Consider the following 20555-nt stretch of genomic DNA (forward strand, 5'->3'; position numbering starts at 1 on the left):
CAGTTAATGCTGATATACCTCCCAGGGGACTTTGCCAACCTCCCCAACCTACCTTCTAGAGAATCACAGGCAACTGGATTGGGGAAACTTCCATGAAGCCAGGCCACCAGGTCCCTATTGCCACCCCCAATAGCAGATGGGTAAGCAGTGCTCACTCAAAGGTCTTTAGGCCTGTTGGGTAAAAATGCTTACCATAATTTAGACTTAGAGGGTAGGAGGTTCAAACTGTTTTGATTTTAAAAGCAGTTGAGTATTTCCTTAATTTCTCCCTAAATTACTTCCTTGCTAGACCAGATGACTTTTTTCATTCTTTACGGTGATGTGTAGATTTACATCCTGGTGCCTTATCTTGTCATCCTCATTACTTAATGAGACTGAATGGAGGATTGAAGAACCCTGAAATGGCAAGAGCCAGTTCGTGATGATCCAGTCGGTAGATTTTTCCTTGGGAAATATTTTAAACTAGACCTCACTTAACAGACTAATGCCTCCTGCTGCCATTAGTTGTTATGTAGTAAAAAAACAAAATTTCTACTGAATTCTAGCAGCTAGACAGAAAAACAAATTAACTCATAAAACGATACATTACAAAGCCAAATAAGAATGATGTTTTAATCATCTGAACTAGTGAATATCTCCATTAGTGTAGTTACTTGAGAGCTGACTTTAAGTGATTCTCAAGGAGAATGTGATCATCAGAGAGTAACTTGATCCATTATACCAAATTCCTATAATGCCATTCCAGTAGTGCAGTATGCCACTTTGCCAGTAAGAGGGGATTCGTGGTCTAGAACATTCTCAGTATTGAAAGGTACTGTAAAAAGTCCAGCAAGTCCAGCCTCCGATGATGCCTAAATATACCTACATTCCTTGATAACTGACTTGGTCGCCCAACTTGTAATCTCCAATGAAGGGGGACTTATTACCATGGCAATGTTCCTATCCTCTTTGATTTTTTAACATTTGGATCTGTTTTCCATCATGTATGATTGCGTGTGCTTCTGAGCATGCCATATCTTGATGATTTCTTAGGAGCTGGTTACACTCACCTTCTTCACTTCCACAGGTGTCCAAGGATGATCGAAGTGATATTGAGTCTAGCTCAGATGAGGAAGACTCAGAACCTCCAGGGAAGAACCCCCATACTGCGACCACCACCAATGGGACCAGTGGTACCAATGGGTATCTCCTGACCGGCCCTTGCTCCGTGGATGATTAATTACTCAAAACTAGAAGTCCCGAACAAAGTGAACTGTTTGTTCCTGGAAGTATTTAATAAGTTGCAAATGCAGTTCCTTTCATAATATCTCAGCACCAGAAACAAAAATTAGGATTATCAAAGCATTTTGAATAGCACACTGCCATATGTTCTGTCTGTGAATGAAGAAGAATTACCATTCTCTAAATGTAGGCATGCTGTACGTGATTGACACAAGGGAACAGTATTTGCGTTTGTACTGTCTTAGAATATTATTTATTTTTTGTATTTGTTTGTAAATCTGTGGACAAAAGAGGGTTTCCTCACTCCTTTTACTCTCTGGGTACGTAACGTGAGGGAGATGCTTCATCTGCTTCTACCCCTTTCTATTGCTGTAACTCAGTCTGCTAAGAGCATCAGCTTAATTTGTCTGTTAGAGCAAGCAAAACCCAGCACAAGATTCTCGTACAGCTCCAAATAGGTTTGCTTTCTTTGTGTTAGTGCCCATTATGAAATTGCCCATACAGTCTCAGTGACCGTTCTCCCAGTATAAAGTTTAAACAGGATGAGCTAGGTTTTTTGATTGTCACTCTTCATGGTCAATTAGCAGTTCACATTAAAGAGTATGGTTGTTGGAGGGCTTTTTAAAAACTGCTTTACATTAAATTGCTTTGGAATAAACTTCATTTATTGTGCACGCAGCCAAGATTTCTTCACTCAGTGTGGTAGCTAGTTGGAGATTAACCTTGTGGGCTACAGAGATTTTTTATTTTCTAGAGTGAGGTCAGTGCTCTGGCTCTGAGGAAGGCGTTTGCTTAAGGTCATAGTTAGAAACAAAGAAATCACTGTGAATATTGGGAATTTGCCATGTGATCTGAGAAAATCATAAAGAGAGCAGCTGATTTCAACCAGATTTTACCACTACCCCTATAATTAGCACAGTCTTCTATTATGTCATGAAGAAAAGAAGCTAAGTATATTATGGGACAGAAGAAGGGGACTTTTAAGAGTTGACAAAGGACACCTCTAGTGCTCAGCACTTTATTGGAACCAGCTTTCAAGAAAGTGCCCTATCTAGTATTTGATATTGATGTTTTTATTTCTCTGAGCAAAATAAAGTCAAGGGGAGAAAGACCGTTTTATCCTTTGCCTTTTCTCCTTAAACGTAACCCCAAATGACTCCCTGTTACTAGGAACTGAGCACTGTCGCACTCTACGTCCTTTCATTGCTTCTTTGAAGACTTGATCAGTTTCTAGGAAATTTTATTCAAACAAAGCTATTTCTAGAAAAACAACAAAAATTCTGCTGGACAATGGAAATATCAGCAATGAGAAAGATGACTGGAAAATAAGTTTCCAAGTCTCCTACATGGCAGTGTTATTTATGTCCAGATAAGAAAACCATACACATAAACCAAAGATTTTATCTCTTTTCTTCCAACTTTTAGTAAGAGGGAATAAAAAGTTGTTACAAATATTTCATAAACTAAAAAGACTGTCACCTAAAACACGAGTCCAAAACCACAATGCAGCAGTACGAATGTGTGAATCAGGGCATCCTAAAGACAAGAACAAGATGCTAGAGAATGCGTGTCCTGCTCAGAGCCATTCATATTCAGTTTGATTTTTTGAAAAAACTAAAATAAAGCTTTGTGCCCACAATTTGCAACCTGTGGGTTAATAGTTAAAAAAAAAATGCTCCCAAATAAAAACCTCACACTGTAATATTAAATCTTTCCCCACCTGTTTAGAAAGTGGTATGTTTCTGGTATGGTCCCTAGGAAAGGTTGGAGAGGCTTGGAAATATGTCTGCTCGTTGATTGAGAAAGCTGTGCAACTAATGCTTCTTGTAAAGCCTATGATTTTTATCTCACAAAACAGGGAAATGCCTAGGAGTATAATTTGTGGATAGTTTGAATTTGTAAGACCAATCATAAAACATCAAAAGTACTTGTTAGTCATTCGAACATCTGCTAAAAGGCAGATATATAAAAAGCAACAGTAAGCATGTCATAGCTGAAATATTTTGAGAAGGTGAAAGTTTCTTTTCTTTTTCAACTGAAATATGGACCAGAAGAGTGAAGTTTACCTTGCTTTAGTGTCTGGAGCAAGTCCTCTCGATGAATAAAGTAAACCAGAGAACCACAGTGTATTCAAATTTGGATCATCTGACGATCTTTAGCACAGAAGAATAATTTCCAGAGGTCAGCTTGTAAATGAAAAATTTAGAAGAGTTGCATAAAATGAAGTAAATTGAGTCTGTCCTTAGCAAAGACAAATCTAAATAATCTTTTCTTTTTCCCAACAGTCACTTAGAAGGAGGACTGAGAGTACTCAGAGCCCAGCTCAACACAGGCCTCTATGTATTTATGGGTTTTTATTTCATTTTTCATTTTAGGGCAAAGAGTTCTTTTTGACTAATCAAAATAGTGTTTGTAGGGCTTTTAAGGTGAAGAATAATCTGTCTCTGTCTACTGCTTTCCCATGGTGGCCTGATAAGCCTGAGAGAGAAAAATCTGTGAGATATCTTATCTTCTACCTGTGCCAGGCCATAGCTTTGGAAGTATGTTTTATCAGTTCAACTGTAGGTTAGTTAGAGTGTTGCTTCCCGTTAGTTAACGTAGCCTGCATTAATACCTCCCTCCTCCTGGTCACATTCAAACCTTCCCAGGGTACAGAGGAAAATGTAGGAAGGGGTCTAGAAAAAGTAATATTTTGTCCTCTAATGTTATAAAAGCATTATTCCCTAATGCTTTTCTAGATCTCTTAGTGGGGAAAAAGTAGAAAATTGAGTAGAATTTGGCCTTGGGTCAATAAATAATATAAAAATGTGTGATCTATGTATGTACATGTATATTTCTCCAAAAACGTGATAAAACCGAAATGTCACTGACTCATCCTTATCCATATTCTTTTCATAAAAACCATCCACCATGAACCATAGAAACTGCTGCCTCCCTCTCAACTTCCTGTTCATGGTACCCACGTGGCAGAGAGTAGTAGAATCCTTTCAGCCTCAGCCTCGGAGCTCAATGTGGCAGAGTTCAGATCGCAGAGGGCCTAAGGTCAGCATAGAAGCCAAACACAGTGCTTGTTTCCAAATTTAGTCATATGAACGTCCAGAATAGGGGAGCATCTATCAGCATTTTGGATTATTAAACTATGTGTGAAAAAAATTGCATGCAATTGCTGCTTCATCTGGGATTTTATTAACATCCAACTCCCTCGAGGCTGCTAGACAGATGTCGTGAGGTACCATGAGGTAGTGAAACAGGTACCTGACAAAGATGAGCGAGGAAGGAAGGTAGGGTCTCCAAAGAAAGCAAGCAGTTGGGTGAAAGAAATAACTCTTCAGTGAGATAAGATCAGATCACCTTTAGTCAAAATGGTGGGTGAACCTCAAAATGTCCAGTTCTGTTGCCAAACTTTCCATTCTGAGTATTTCATAGAGTTTGAATTTGAGCAAACTGAATGTTTCACCTTAGGTAGAAACAGTGTGAATCATCCACTTTGTGTATTTCAACTTTATTGCTATTTGAGCTGAAGTGAAATATGAGATTTCGTTTCAGCTTACCTGAGACTTTGCAAAAGAGCTCTTCGGAGAGAACTTTATGAACATCCATGATCATTCCCACTCTGTTCATGATTTTGCATTGATATTTATTTTTGTCCATTCCTTAGAAATATTAATGCCAAAGTTGCCTGAATCTTTGAGTATTTTTTCTTAATTTGAAGTGTAAAAAGTGTACAGAATAATTCCAAAGGTGTTAAAAGAGTCTGTTTGTCAGTGTGTGTCCAGAGAGGCTTCAAGAAATCCTTTGGAAATAAAAGGTTAGATGTTTACATTTCATGTGCTATTTGAGGTCTTAAGATTCTAATTAGCTTCCTTTTTTTTATTTGTTTTTTTGGCAGACTTCTGCTTGTAGGTAAATATTAGTAGCCCTGAAATGTTTCTAACATTCAAATAAGAAAAAAATCAAGTCAGATGAGAGTCAGCCTGATGAGAAAGTGATGACAAGGCACTTTCTGTTTCTAAGTAACCTGTATGGAAAGAGAAAATGCAGTTAGCTCTGGTTATTATACTTGCTGTCTAGTATGCTGTCCATATAAGGAATACTCTCAATAATCATAAACAGTTCTTGAAGTCATGCAAAATGCAGCAAGGTACTTGTTTAAATGAAGATGTTGTTGTCCCCAGAGTCAGTTTAAGTTTCTCTTGGTAAAATGAAATTGTGCCATTTCTCACATTACCAGACAGTAATTAGCACTGGTTCACTGTAGCCACATTTTAGTTCGTCGTCGTAATAAGCCAGAAAAGGGCCCTGTGGTTTGCCTTTGTGTGCACGGTCCCCTCCCGTCCCCTAGGGGGCGCTCAGTGGATGCCGAGGAGGCCTGTCCACTCTGCTGTTGAAACTCTTCTAACATATATTCAGAGGGAGCATACCAGATGCTGGTTTTCATGGAGAAACTTGTATTAGAGAACATAAAACATCATAAGTAACTGTTAATAAGATCTGCAGACACCCAAAGGAGAAGCTTAGTCTTTTTCAGGTATTTCCAACTTGAATTCAACCTGAAGCCTTTGAAAGGAAGGCGTTGCCAAATGGCCCCAAGCTCAGACCTCGTCAGAATAAAGAAATAAAAGTCTCTGCAGCCAGATGGCGTATCTTATGGTGTCTCCACAAGACTAGGCATCCTCAAGATTGCCCAGGAAGGATGAGAGGGGACTGTTAGCTACGATGTGTCTTCTTTATCTCATTTGCTCCCATTCCTTTCAGCTTACTGGAACTCTTGATAAAAGGAAGCCAAAATATTATCACTTCTCTGCTATAGATTTCCCGATAGCCTCTGGATCAGTTGCATACCATGCTTTGTTCTCTGCCTGATTCCTTTTTTCCTAATAAGTATTGTGCCCGTGTGTGCCTGTTTTCCTTAACACAGGTCCAGGAAAGCTGGCTTCCTATTTTCGTGTATGTTGCATGGCCTGGAAACCAGGGAATTACAGCTGTCGATATGATTCCGATGTTAAGTGAAAACTTATATTTTATAGACATAATTTTTGGGGGAATCTACAGTAATTTTTTAAACTGTCATTGTAAAACTGACCTTGAAAAATTAGGAGTTTTTAAAGATCAGTTGCCAAAGAGAAATTAGCTCTGTAATAGGAACAGTTATGTGGCAATTCTGAAACTTTAACTTAGAGTTTCATTAATTTAAAAATGGAAAACACCCTTCAAGTTTGATTTCCAAACGCTTCCTAAAGCCTCTAAGCTCATGATACTCATCAAGTCTGTTTGCCCATGTGCTCAGTTACCTCCACAGCCATTTGTTGTCGTGTGAGGGGGAGGTAGTTAGTTTTTTGGATTTGATTTTTTTTCAACTTGCAGTGAGAATTAGGATCAGTGACAAAACCTTACTTGTTTTCCTCAGACAATTCAGTGCTTGAGCATCTCTGTCAGAAATGGAATGATGTACTGTTAGCCAATTAGAATTACTTTATGTATTGTTGTGTTTTGCTGATTTTTATATGAAAATATAATTATTCATTCTTGATCTCTGGAAGCAATCATTTATTATATGAGGATCATTTTACGTTGGAAACACTTTCATAATAAAGATAAGTCTGAAGAGTACAGTGTAAATGCCCTTTTCTGTAAGCACTACCTAGCTTGTGTTGGGAATACGTCACACCTTCCTGGACAAGATTTATTTCAGGGCTTGCCTCATCCTACTAGTTTCTTGCAAGCCGCCTCAAATCCCTATAATTGCTATAATTACTGAGAAGGTAATGTTATGTTTATATGTTATAATATGTTATTTTGTCGAGAATTTGGCTAAGCTACTCCATGGTATTGCTGCCTCAGCATCTGTTGTTTGGCCAAGTATCCTACAGGGGGCTTAAATTGACACCAGCCCCTCAGGCAGAGGCATGCCCCTGGGTACAGCCTACAGAGTTCTAAGTTCCTGATATGACTTTCCCAACAGCCTTGTGATCAACAGTCTCACCCCTCCCGGGACCTGTATGCCTTATGTGCCCCTTAGATAAGACCCCTGTGGGGCTTACAAAGACCCTGCTCTTTTGGTTTGAATTGACTGATCCAGCCTTAGCCCAGGAACTCCAAAGCATTCCACCCATGGACCCTAATAAAGGCATGTACCCCAGATCCTGTGTCTCTCTCTCTCTCTGCACCCTGCCTTGACCTCCCTGTGTGGCCCCTCGAGGCATGCCATGTACCTCCTCCAGAACCTGTGAGTAATAAACCTCTCTATTTCAATTTCTCTTGTGTTCTGTTATTGGACTTTGGCTCACCATCTGGCACCCTGTGCTCCACTTACCAAAACCATAACATACTTATATAACACACACACACACACACACACACACACACACACACACACACGTATACACATTGCAGGATCTCTTTGAAAATTAAGGTATAAAAACTTCAATGTTAAACTTTATGTAGTACTTCATTCTGGGGGAAAATGATTTATAGAGCTATCACTTGAAATATATCACACTGTCTGATTTTTCCAAATTATAAGAGGCACTTAGGACACACAACACACACAAAACTGTCCCTCCCTGTGTGTGTACATCTCATAGGAGCTTGGCTGACATCACCTTCTCTGAGTTTGTACCCCACCTTGCTGGATCTTCTCTCCCCCTTTCTCTGTCTTTCCTGTGTAACACTGTCTTCCCCAGCTGCCCTTCTGCTCTAAGCTTAGTCAACTGATATCTCAAGAGCCATTGGCATTCAACCAGACACCCCACCACCACCACTTCCAGTATTATGAAAAATAAAGCAGACACACTATTAAAAATCTTATAAATGTTATAACCACCCCCAACAACAGTCTGATCCCAAGCATAAGATATTCTAATAAATTAAACTACCAAAGTTTCTCTGAGGCACAAAAAGATAGGCTCTAATCAAAAGTACCACTTTGGGAAGGCGTGAACTCTTCCGGTTCTGTAAACATAGCATAGTCCAACTCTACAAGCATCTCTCCCAAATTGCCACAGTGCAGCTCAGCTTCCCCTTAGCCCCTCTTCCTTATTATTGGGGCTGCCACATCCAACCAAGGCATGTATTATTTCTTCCCTCTGCACTTGTTTCACTGGGGGCAGTGGCGACAGTGAAAGATTGCAGGACAACCAAGCAGGGGTACCGTGCACCACGGTGTACCAGGATACAGGGTGGTCCCTCAGAACCAGTCACCACGGTGACTGGAGCCTGAATGCCACACCCTTCCTTGATTATCCCCAAAGCTGCTGTAGTGTGAGGAGAGGAAAGATATGTGAGTCCTAAACATTGAAGTTAGAAAATTATATAAAGCCTGTATTAGTCAGAGTCGAGGGAGGAAACAGAAGTCACTGTCAGATGGTTCATTTGAAGAAACCAATAAAAGGACTACTGTCAGAGGCCTGGGCAGGATCATAAGATCAAATACGGAGAGGCAAGGCACCCAGGCGTCAGCAAGCATGGGAGGCTGTCACCACCCTGGGTTGTAACCAGAGGCCAGTGAGAGGGCGTAGCGTGGAGAAGAGCCTGCCCTGCAGGGGCTGTAAACCTGGGTGGGGAGCAAATACCCTGACATCTCTCTTTTCCTTCTTTGCAGTGCCATCCATTGGCTGAACTCAGCCAGAAAGCTGCCAGCGGGGACCCCTGGGAGATGTAGGCCGCAGGGGTCAGCCCCCCACCACGTACAGCAGAGATCTGATGGGGGCAAACAGAGTAACCAGCATTTGGCTGGTGTTGCTGGAGCCTCACCTGGGGCTGGGCATGTAATAAGGGCACAATAAGTTTGTTGGAGAAACAAATGAACTCGCTTAGGAGAGTGCTGGTAAGATATGCGCTATCAGTGATTAACATTCCATCTGTTAGGGAGCAAGATGAGCATGAAAAAGCACTTTGTTTCCAATTCTCTGAACTCAATATTTTCCTTTGTGGGTGCCAGCTTCTCTCGCTGGTACTCAGGGCACAGATGCTGAGGGGTTTTGTGGCAGGGCTCAGGTAAAGGAAACCACCTGTGGTACCAGCATCCCAGACCCAAGGATAAAGTGGCTCAGGAGAAGAAGACACAGGTCTGAGGCTGAGAGAAGTGTCTAGAAACAAACGGAGAGGAACTGAGAAGAGTAGGTGTTGAAGAAATGGAGAATTAATGACACAGAATTGTGAATGGGTGAGAGAGTCTAAGCTCTGGCACTTGTAACTAAGTTTTGAAGCAATTCTTTAGGCAAGAGATTTGTTCATTTTTTAACTTAATGAATAATGGAAATGTTTCCATAGCCAAAGATAACTTGAGCAACAAAGGCCTAGGTCCCTGGCTGCATCATTCAATCACTTTAAAATATTTATAGAAAGCCCATTAGGTGCTGGGAATTGGTATAGGCACTAAGGATGGAAGGGTGAATAAGACAGATACGGTTCATGCTTTCATGGAATTTACAATCTAGGAAGAGAGGGGAAAAACAAAACAAAGAAACCAGGAGCATTAGTTTGCTGGGGCTGCCATAACAAAATATCACAGATGGGTGACTTAAACAACAAAAATTTATTTTCTCCAGTTCTGGAGGCCGGAAGTCCGAGATCAAGTTGTTGGCAGGGCTGATGTCCTCTGAGGCCTCTCTCCTTGGCTTGCAGACCATCCGCCCTCTGTGTCTTCACGTGGTCTTTCCTCTGTGTGTCTGTCTGTGTCCTAATCTCTTCTTTTAAGGACAACAGTCAAATTGGATTACCTAAGGGCCTCATTTTACATTAATCACCTCTTTTTTTAACCATTGATGAAATTTTTATTATATTAATCTCATTTTTCCAACAAAAGGGACAAAACAAATTTCAATGGTATCATAATTCGGCAAAAAGTTACCATCCTCTATCTTTTTGCAAAGAACACTGATTCATACACGCTATCTACTTCGGGGGCTTTTAGGGATATGTACATAGAATACATAAATGGGAAAATACCTTAATCACCTCTTTAAAGGCCCTGTCTCCAAATACAGCCACCTCCTGCAGTACTAGGGGTTACGACTTCAACATGAATTTTGAGGGATACAACAATACAAGGTAATTTCACTTAGTGACAAAGGACAAAAGTAATAATAAAGAAACAAAGTGATTGCAGGGCTCTTCAGACTGGATGGTCACAGATGCCTCACAGACAGGTGATTTGGGCTAAGACTTGACTAACAGGAGCGGCTGGGGAGGATCTTGAGTGGTTGCAGACCAGGCAACCTAAACACCAAGGCTCCAAGGTGAGGACAGGCTTTTAAGTTCAAGGAGAAGCAAGAAGGCCAAGGTGATGAAGCAAAATAAATAAGGGGGAGAATGCGGGTGATGACATTCAAATGTTAGGGAGGGATAGATCACATAGGGCCTATGTCCCATGGTAAGGAGGGCAAGTTTTAGGGCAAGAGTAATGGGAACCCTTTCAACGATTTAAGCAGGGAGTAGCATAATCTGATCAGCTGTCATCTTTAATGAGAGGAAGAATGTGGGCTAAATAATGCCCATTCTAACCACTACCAAAAAACCTGCCCCAACTTCAGGTGGGTCAGTGGTGTCTGCAGGAGTGTGGCGGGTATCACATGACAAGGCTGGGTGATGGGCATGGGGCCATTGGAAGGAATAAAGGACTAATCGGTACTGAGGATTCAACCCATAGGCAACAAAGTAAGTCCAGACAGAGAATGAGAAGTGGGAGGTTTTGCTGTAAGGATGCTGAGACCCGGGATGGGAAAAGCCTCCAGGTTCCTTCAAGAAAAGCAACTTGAAAAAATATGACAGACTGGCAGTCCTCAGCCAGGAGAGAACATTAGGCAGGAGGGCAGACTTCCCGCCTGGATGTAGTTCTGTTTGTTGTTACTGTGAGCACCCATCTTGGTGTAGTTCAAAGGCAACTCAGGGACTGTAAATTGATGGATGATCACATTTCCAAAGCACCTCTCTGGAGGAGGCAACCATCCAACAATAACAACACTCATGTTGTAGGTTCCATAACTTCTGGTTGCATCTGAGTGAGGCTGCCTCCTTTAGCATAGCACTATCAAGCACAGCGAAGGAGAGAGGAAGAAGACAATAAACCTCTTAGGGCTTTCCTACTGTGTGCCAGACGCCATGCTAAGTACAGAACCATCTCAATCTAGCCATCCCCAGAAAAGTAGATACACTCGATTCTGCTTATTCACAGAAGCAATGTTCTCCAAAGTCACCACGAACTGTTGCTCCTGGGGGAAGTACAGTTAGGTTGCTGTGAGCCTCAGATCATAACATTTTCATCAACTGATTAATACATAATGTTGTTTTACACACGCTTCTGTTTAAAGATATTTTATTTAATACAAGCATCACTTGTTTCATCACACTTTGCTTTATTGCGCTTCACAGATATTGCATTTTTTACACGACCCTCCACCAGCAAAAAGATTATGACCCACCGAAGGCTCAGATGATCATTAGCATTTTTTAGCAGTAAAGTATTTTTTAATTAAGGTATGCATAATGTTTCTTTAGACATAATACTATTGCACTGCTAATAGACTACAGTATAGTGTAAACATAACTTTTTTTTAAAGATTGGCACCAGAGCTAACATCTATTACCAATCTTTTTCTTCTCCTCCTCCTCCTCCTTCTTCCCAAAGCCCCTCAGTACATAGTTGTATATTCTAGTTGTGGGTCCTTCTAGTTGTGGCATGTGGGACTCCGCCTCAGCGTGGCTTGATGAGCAGTGCCATGTCTGCACCCAGGATCTGAACCAGCGAAACACCAGGCCACCGAAGCGGAGTGCATGAATTTAACAACTCGACCCTGGGGCCAGCCCCTAAACATAACTTTCATATGTACTGGGAAACCAAAGAATTCATGTGATTCACTTTATTGCAATATTTGCTTTATTGTGGTAGCCTGGAACTGAACCCACAATATCTCCAAGGTATGCCTGTATAGATTGTTAATTCATTAACATTGAGCTCACTGACAACAGCTCTAGAACACATGCCTGAATAAAGCTGTATGAGCTGATTATTAAATTTTCTGAAATTTTGTAAGCTGATTATTAAACAGCCATTATTAAAAATTATACAAACCTACAATTAAAGTTCTATTTAAAATATAAGCAATACTCAGGGGTTGGCCCCGTGGCCTAGTGGTTAATTTCGGTGTTCTCTGCTTTAGTGGCCTGGGTTTAGCTCCCAGGTGCAGACCTACACCACTCATCAACGGCCATGCCATGGAGGCATCCTCATACAAATTAGAGGAAGATTGGCACAGATGTTAGCTCAGGGCAAATCTTCCTCAAGGAAAGAAAAGAAGATTGGCAACAGATGTTAGGTCAGGGCGAATCTTCCTCAGCAAAAAAAAAAAAAATATATATATATATATAAATAATACTCAAAAGCATCTCTTACTAATTATTTTCCTTCATTTTACTATCATCTATGCTCTTGAGGTATTTAACATTATGCTGATAGCTTGAAATCAGCCACGGTGGGAGTATTTATTCTATGGAAATAAGCAGAAGCTGCAAATCAGGGTTTTATTTATCTATTTGGATGAGCCAGTTGTTAAACATTTACCAGCACACCACTGTCATCCATAACCTATAGATGCAGAAACTATGGTTCAAAGATTTTAGTAACTTATCCTCTGTCACTCAGTTAGCAAGCAGTAAAGTTGAGCTTTGACCCTAGACCTGAGTCATTTCCAAACTTATATATATCTTCCTGGTCCATTATGCTTCTTCCCATGTTTGCTTTTGTTTCCACAGACTTGGACTGTGTAGGTTTCTACTGCATTTGAACTGTCCATTGGCTTTTTTCTTATCTACTTCCTTTACTTTTCCTTAGGGATCTCAGATTTTCACTTCTGTGGTTTTCATCCTTATTTTCCCTCTTTTCAACATTATATTGTTTAGTGCTCTCGACTATATCAGGAGCCCTGTTGAGGGAAGCTCCTCAATAAATCTAATACACCAACAACTGAACTCAGTTTTCCAAGTTCACTGCATTGATCCAGTTCACAGAGGACACATCTTCTTCCCCATCCTAAACCTGGGAGCTTGCAAGGCATGCTCATGACTCAGAACAAAGTTTTAAAGGAGTCCGTTCAAGAAGTTCAATAATTCAGTACACTGCAGACTAGCAGGATGGAAGATATCTAGGTAGTGGAACTAGTTATTTTTACAGGTCTGGGTTTGAAGAAGGAGCTGAAAATATCGTAGGGGAATACTGCTAGGGGGTGGGTGAGGAATAGGGTGCTGAGAGTGAAGAAGTTATAGGAAATAAAAGGGCAATTACCAGCCCTCTTTTTCTTGAGCCATAGCAGTTAATTAGATTCACCAGGATTGCATTCTTGGCTCCTGTTAGTTTTGCTGACCCAGATACTAGCAAATACCCGGTAAGCCAGTAGGCAAGCAATGTGTAGGATGTCAGGCCAGTTTAAGCCATATATCACCAAAGATGAGTTCAAAACGGTCCCCAGAGTTTTTAAAAGTACTTAGTGTTTTTTTTTTTCCTCAGTTGAGGGCACTAGATGATTCACAGAACAGAGCCCTGACATACTATACTTCCAGTGCTGCCATTTCTTGGTTATATCACAAGTCATTTCTGAGGATGTATAAAACAGTTTATCCCATGCTAGCTAAAAAGACGCAGAACCAGAATGCCAATGAATTCAATAAAATGCACATCAAAATTAAGTCAACACACGTACTGAGCACCAAATCTCATTGAGACATTATGTTATGCATTTTGAGAGAGATGAATAAGTCAAAGGCAAAGCCGCTGAACTGAACGAGCTCTCAATCCAGCTGAAGGGGCAGGGCACAGGCAGTGGTTATGTTAGTGGTCAAGCTAGCTCCAAAAGAAATAATATTTGTTCTATTATGCAGATCAAACTTTATGATAAAGGTGAAAGGTTTTTGAAAACAGTAATTTCTCTACAGATATAACCCATTATTATCATCATCGTATCAAATATATTGTTAGGATAGTAATTGCCAGAAAAGGTCGTAGGAGGGAGAGGTTGCTTCAGGATCAGAGGATAAAAGGTTTTGAGGAGGACACCAAGAAGACTGGATAGGATTTGGATGAATCAAGTGGGAAGAGGAAGGGCGTTTGAGACAAAGGGCATAATGTGAACCAGTGAGGAACCCCCTTAGCATTGCGCGCTGGCTGTTAGTGGCCTGACGCCGTCACTTCATCCTCATCCCTCCCAATGGTCTCTCTCCATCCGGCTCTCAAGTCTACGGCCTCAGAATGTGCTATGCTGTGTTATATCTCCAGTACTTTAGCCATGCTGCTCCCTCTGCCTCAAAAGACTTTTTTCCCTTCTCCATCTACTAATTCTTGTATGGCCTTCGAGACTAACTTTTGGATCACCTCCTCTCAGAAAGCCTTGGCCTCTTGGAATGTAGTGCTCTTCCTAGAGAAGAAAAGGTACAACCATTTAGCTCCATCAGAGTGCTTATCACATTACCTTTCCCTCTTGATTGTAAGCATCTTGGGAGCAAAGATCTTGCTTCCTATACGTGGATCCTTAGCCACCACGTTTGCTGCATAGTAAGCACTTAATAAATGCTTGTAGAATGAATGCATATATTTATAGAAAGGAGAGCTTCAGGAAGATGAGTAAGTTTTGAAGGGAAAAGTGAGCTGACGTGAGCCCATTCATTCAGAAATGTCTACCAGGTGCTGGCCCTGTGGCCGAGGGGTTAAGTTCGCACGCTCCACTGCAGTGGCCCAGGGTTTCGCCAGTCCAGATCCTGGGCGTGGACATGGCACCGCTCATCAAGCCATGCTGAAGCAGCGTCCCACATGCCACAACTAGAAGAACCCACAACTAAAAATATACAACTATGTACCGGGGGGCTTTGGGGAGAAAAAGGAAAAATAAAATGTTTAAAAAAAAAAAGGAAATGTCTACCAAAAGTTGGAAGGATGGGCCTGTAACTAGGTACCATTATTCTTTCCTTTTTTTTTTCAGATAAAAAGACACATGCACAAAGAGGATAAGAACTTTGCCAAGGTCTCAGAGCCAGAAAGCAGTGATGCAAACAACTTGTTCTGAGCTCTGAGTCCTTTCTCTGTTGCCTATTGAAGCAGAACCTTGGGAAATACCCACAGTAGAGGGATATGAGGAAGAAGATAAGCCAGCAAAGAACTTGGTGACAACAAAAATAGGAAGAAATACAATGGTGTTAATGATAATAATGACCTTCTCTTTCTTTCTTTCTTTCTTTCCTTCTCTTCTCTTCCTGAACTGTTCAGTCCCAAAGCCTTGGGTGGGACAGAGCAGGGTGGATGTTGATGCCAGGTGAGGGAGTCCTGGTGGCCCAGAGTGGGGTGCTGGAGGCCAAATGGTGTTATGGAGGTGTCTTCATGGAGAGTCAGGGTTGGGTGAAGAGGGTGTCCATACAAGCAACAGCCCAGCATGAAGTATTGAGCCTGCCTAGGATGATGAGGGCATCCCTCCAGAGGAGCAGCCTGGCATGGGAAGTTGGAGCATGGAAAATCAGAGTGGCTGCAGTGGGAGATTGGTTATATGCAGGGGGATTGATCAAATTTGTCATTTATTATGGATAACAGGAGACAGTTTCTCTTTGTTAGAAAAGAGAATTACAAATATGAAGAAGGAGAAAACTGAATAAACTTAGTAATATCTGGACTAAAATTGTACATATCCATGTAAACTCATAGTTTTCAACATAAAGATATCAAAATAAATATAGAGTGAGTGTATATCTGTGTATATGTGAGTGTATTTATGTATATTCCCTAGCTGTCCACCTCAAGGCCTGGAATCAGTGACTCCCCAGTGAGCAGAACTAGTGCTCCAGATCCTGGCTTCTAAATTCATCCTAAATCCATTCTCCAATAAGAACCGGGGCTCCTGGAAGAGGTGGCTGAATGCAGGGCTGCAACAGGAAAGTACAGGCTGGGATGGAACCTCTTGTTGGGCCAGAAAGCAAGGGAGTACTCAAAGAATGATGGGAAAATGGTATGGGACACAGAACCAAGTTGAAGGGGCTCTCACTGGCCAAATCTGGGACATTTTGTATATCAAAATTAATAATAGTAACTGATCATAATGCATTGAATAAAATGGGAAACTGTGAATTCACATAAATTAATAAATGAATAAACTGAAATTTTGACGAGGAACAAGATATTTGCATAATTTCAGGGTGCATCCCCCCCAAAAATTTTTAACTGCAAGAACAAAAGTAGTAATTTTACAGCAAAGCCTGAGAGACACCATCTTAATCAAGTAAACGCCATCAGTAATGGGACAAACGAAATCATGAGTCACTTGACTGGATGCAATAAGAAGGCAGCATCACTTCTGTGGTATTCCTGCCGAAGATGCAGACCTGAGTCTAATAGGAAACAAATATCAGACAAGTGGAAATTGAGGGGCATTCTACAAAATAATTACCCGGTAATCATCAAATGTGTCAATGGCATAAAAGTCAAGCAGACTGAAGAACTGTTCCAGAGTGAAGGAGACCAAAGAGACAGGACCACTGAATGCATGATACTGAATCGGATCCTGTTGCTATGGAGAACATAATTAGGACAATTCGTGGAACTGAAGAGTAGATGTAGCAATGAATCAATGTTAATTTCCTGCTTTTGAGGGTTGTATTGTGGTTCTGTTAAAAAATGTCCTTGTTTGTAGGAATTATATACTAAAATATTAAGGTTTGAAAAAGGAAAACATTCTGTTTGCCTGAACTTGCAATTTGTCTGTAACTTTGAGATATGTTTTTAAATTAACATATTTGCTTTCAAAACTTTAATCATGTCTCAAGTGAAATTTTCAGATGTTTGGATCAGCAAGGTCTCTTTTTTAAAAATGAGAATGCCATCTTTGAGTTCCAAGAGCAAAAAAGCAATACAAAATGCCTCAGCCTGTTCAAAGGAAATTTAGTGAAAGAAGAAAATGCATTGGCTAAAGCTTCTTGAGAATTCTAAATTGTTTGGTGAATAGTCATGTTAGTTTTTGCAAGTTTTTGAATTATAGTAGTTGTATTTTTCAATGTTTCCTTTGTTTATTATAGACACATCTTTAATAATGCCTTGATTTCTTATGCAAAAATAAGTTAAAATGACAAAGATAAATGTAATAATAAACAACTAGTGTTTATTGAACATTTATTATGTATACTCTGCTATGAGGTACATGGTATTATTACTTCCATTTTACATATCAAGAAACTGAAATTTAAAGGAGTTAAGAAATTCCCCCCAAATTAGCATACTAATGTATAGTATAGCCAACTTTTGAACCTACATTTTTCACACTCCAAAGCCTATACTCTTAAATCCTTCGGTGCCTCCCATGGAGGCCATAAAGACGGTAATCTTAGGGAGGAGATCAGAAGCCTGGTCTTCATTCTAGATCCTCACACTCCTTCACTGTTTACTCCCAATCCAATCCATCACTAAGTCCCGCTGTTTCCATTTTAAAACTCTACCCCTTCCTCTCCATTTTAAGGCCTCACTGTTTTTCTCCTGGTTCCTGGCAACAGGCTCCCTCTTTTCCTGATTCTTATCTCAGCTCTCTTTAGAATCTCCATACTGCTTTCAGAGTGATTAGTCTAAAATGCACATCTGAATATCACCAATGTGCTTAAAATCCTACATGGGAAAAGATCCCTACGTGGTCCCAAATTACCTTTGGGTTCAAGTTAAAACACGGTACCCAAGGGGGCTGGTGACGTAGTGGTTAAGTTCACAGACTCCGCTTTGGCGGCCCAGGTTCTCAGGTTCAGATCCCAGAGGCGGAGCCACACACTGTTCTTCAAGCCATGCTGTGGTGGCGTCCCATCTACAAAAGATAGAGGAAGATTGGCACAGACGTTAGCTCAGCGACAATCTTCCTCAAGCAAAAAGAGGAAGATTGGAAACAGATGTTAGCTCAGGGCCAATCTTCCTCATCAAAAAAAAAAATACATATATATATATAAAAACAAAAAAACATGGCACCCAAGAATTCCCATATCTGATCTCTGCATACATCTTCAGCCTCCTCAACTATAAGGTCCTACACAGTGTGCTCAAGACACCCTTGAAGGATTTATAATTCTCTGAATACACCAACACATATGCTCTTATGCACAGACAGTTAAATGTGTGTCCTTCAAGCATCAGTGTGATTGTCCCTTGCCAGTGTTTTCTGGCATTCTCCCCTTCCTCAATCGGGCTGGGCTGGGTACGTCTTTGGAATTCCCCTCACATTTCTGTGAAGACCTCTGTTATATAATCAATCCCAATGTAAAATAACCTTCCTTCTTACACTGAGCTCCTTGAAAGAAGGGAAGGGAGTTTGTTCATCTTTGTATCTCTCATAACACCTGGATCCAAGAGGGTGCTATGTAAGACCTCACTGAAGAAGTGAATGAATGAATGAATGAATCAATAGGTATCAGTGAATTATCAATTGTATAAAATGCTACAGGGAGGAAAAATGAAAGAAACAGTGATTTTTTGGAGAACCATTTCAGAAGAGTTGTGGGAGAAGCCAACTAAGGGGTTAAATAATTTGAATAAGAAGACAACAGGTGAGGATATTTAGGAAGTACACAGAGGCCTGGTTGACTGAGCCTGAGTTCTGAGTAAACAGGCTTTCTACAACTGTGTGCCGTCAGTCATAGGGGTGTGCAACAGCTTCAAAAATAAATTAGTTTATACTTTTGAATAGGTAATGTAAGCACATCATATAAAATTCCAAATGAGAAAAAGGAAATAGAATGAGGAGTCAAGCTCTCTCTCCTCTTCGTATCCAGCCCCCAGCTCCTCAGTGCCTGCTGCAGAAGGATCCTCTATACAAAAGCATTTCAAGTGCCTTTATTTTCTAAGAATCTATCACCATAACCTGGCAATGATTTATAGGAGATAACTATAAAGCAATGATTTATAACATGGAAATATAACCAAGGTAGAAAGGGCAAATAAATCCTGCAGGTAGCACTTTATTTACATGTGCAAAAATGCCAGATTCATACTTCGCCCTGGAGACTAAAGCAACTCCATATTAGACATTCCCATGTGCATTTTAATTGACATCCTTAAGACCCGTCTTAGATGAGCTTAGAGAAATGTAAGTAATGGCACATGTATATTAACGTAGGTGATCACATGAAGATATAATGTAATTTGAACTAATCTGCATTTGTAAAATATCCTCCTTATGCTTTTTTTTGGAAGTTAAAGCCATAGATTACAGCCGTAGGGTGACTTGATTGTTAATTACTTGTCCATTAGCCTTCATCTCCTAGGACTTATTGGAGAAAAGTAAATTTACACTAATTTGTTTTATGCAAATTAATCTATTTTATTTCATCTTTATTCTCCATTAACATCTGGAGAATTTAAATTAATACATATGAAACTTGGGGCATGCACAATGAAAATTCAACCCTAGCACACAGAATACAGGGCTGGTTTGTATTTATAAAGTAAGTTCATTACGACCATTTGGGCTTTGACTTAAAAATTAGGTAATTTTTGTGAAGTGGAAAGTGGTAAAAAGCTTATTTTGTGAAATTTTTAAAACCACAATATAATTAGTACAAACTGAGCATCAAAGTTACCTTTGATGCTACAAATTAGGCAGGCTATTAACAGTAACAATATCCGTGTGTGCCACTCCTCACTCCTGCTACAGCTTGAAACACTCATTAGCGCTTCTAAATTAGATGGGTTCTTTTTCCATCCTGAGGCTTTGGATAAAGGTACTTTTCTTTATGTATACATTAAGGCAAGGCTTTAGAAAAGTGTCTTCCAGCTTTGGAGAAAGAGGAAAATTCAGGAAACTAATTTCTGCAGCAACCAGAGACTAAAAATAAAAAGTAATTTAGTCAGAATGAGACTGGCTTCACACTTCCCTCCAAGGATGATGGGTGGAAGTGATGTCATGTCTTGTAAACACTGTCTGTGGCTCACACATGCCTGAAACGGCAGCAGAGATGGCACTGGTCCTGTGTCAGCTCAAACAGGCCAAGAGCTAGGCTTCCTCCAGGACTCGGAAGTGGGAGCTGGCCTTGGGAAGACATGTCAAGACGTGTCACCCATGTTGCAGCTGGTCCTGGGGGAAGTGCTTTGAAGACGTGGTGCACCAATGGCCAGCTGCTCTGCCCAACCCGCTGACCCCTGGAACCCAGCACCCTGGCTGGGCCCTCCTGCTCACTTCATCATCGAGAACACAGGCCAGCTGCCCCAAGCCCAAGGGCCATCCATTTACATTCCTCTTGCTGTGGATGTAGTAAAAATTCTCTTGGATGTTCTGGGCAAACTTTGTAGAACTCAGCTCCAACTTTCCCCAATTTATTCTTAGCATTAGGCCACT

At 40.7% G+C, this 20555-nt stretch overlaps 1 protein-coding gene across 2 annotated transcripts in view; it reads left to right on the forward strand.

The window, feature by feature from the left end:
• Nucleotides 1-6819, forward strand: part of CERS6 (ceramide synthase 6) — a 302891-nt gene extending 296072 nt beyond the window's left edge. The window contains exon 10 of one of the 2 annotated variants that reach the window (XM_014860459.3): nt 1067-6819. In XM_014860459.3, coding sequence (XP_014715945.1) covers nt 1067-1219 — 153 coding nt within the window. In that variant the 3' untranslated portion in view covers nt 1220-6819. The remainder of the gene's footprint in view (nt 1-1066) is intronic. The other variant, XM_014860451.3, reaches the window with a different exon arrangement.
• The last annotated feature ends 13736 nt before the right edge of the window (nt 6820-20555 follow it).

This window comes from Equus asinus, chromosome 4 (genome assembly GCF_041296235.1).
Source record: "Equus asinus isolate D_3611 breed Donkey chromosome 4, EquAss-T2T_v2, whole genome shotgun sequence".
Lineage (NCBI taxonomy): Eukaryota > Metazoa > Chordata > Mammalia > Perissodactyla > Equidae > Equus > Equus asinus.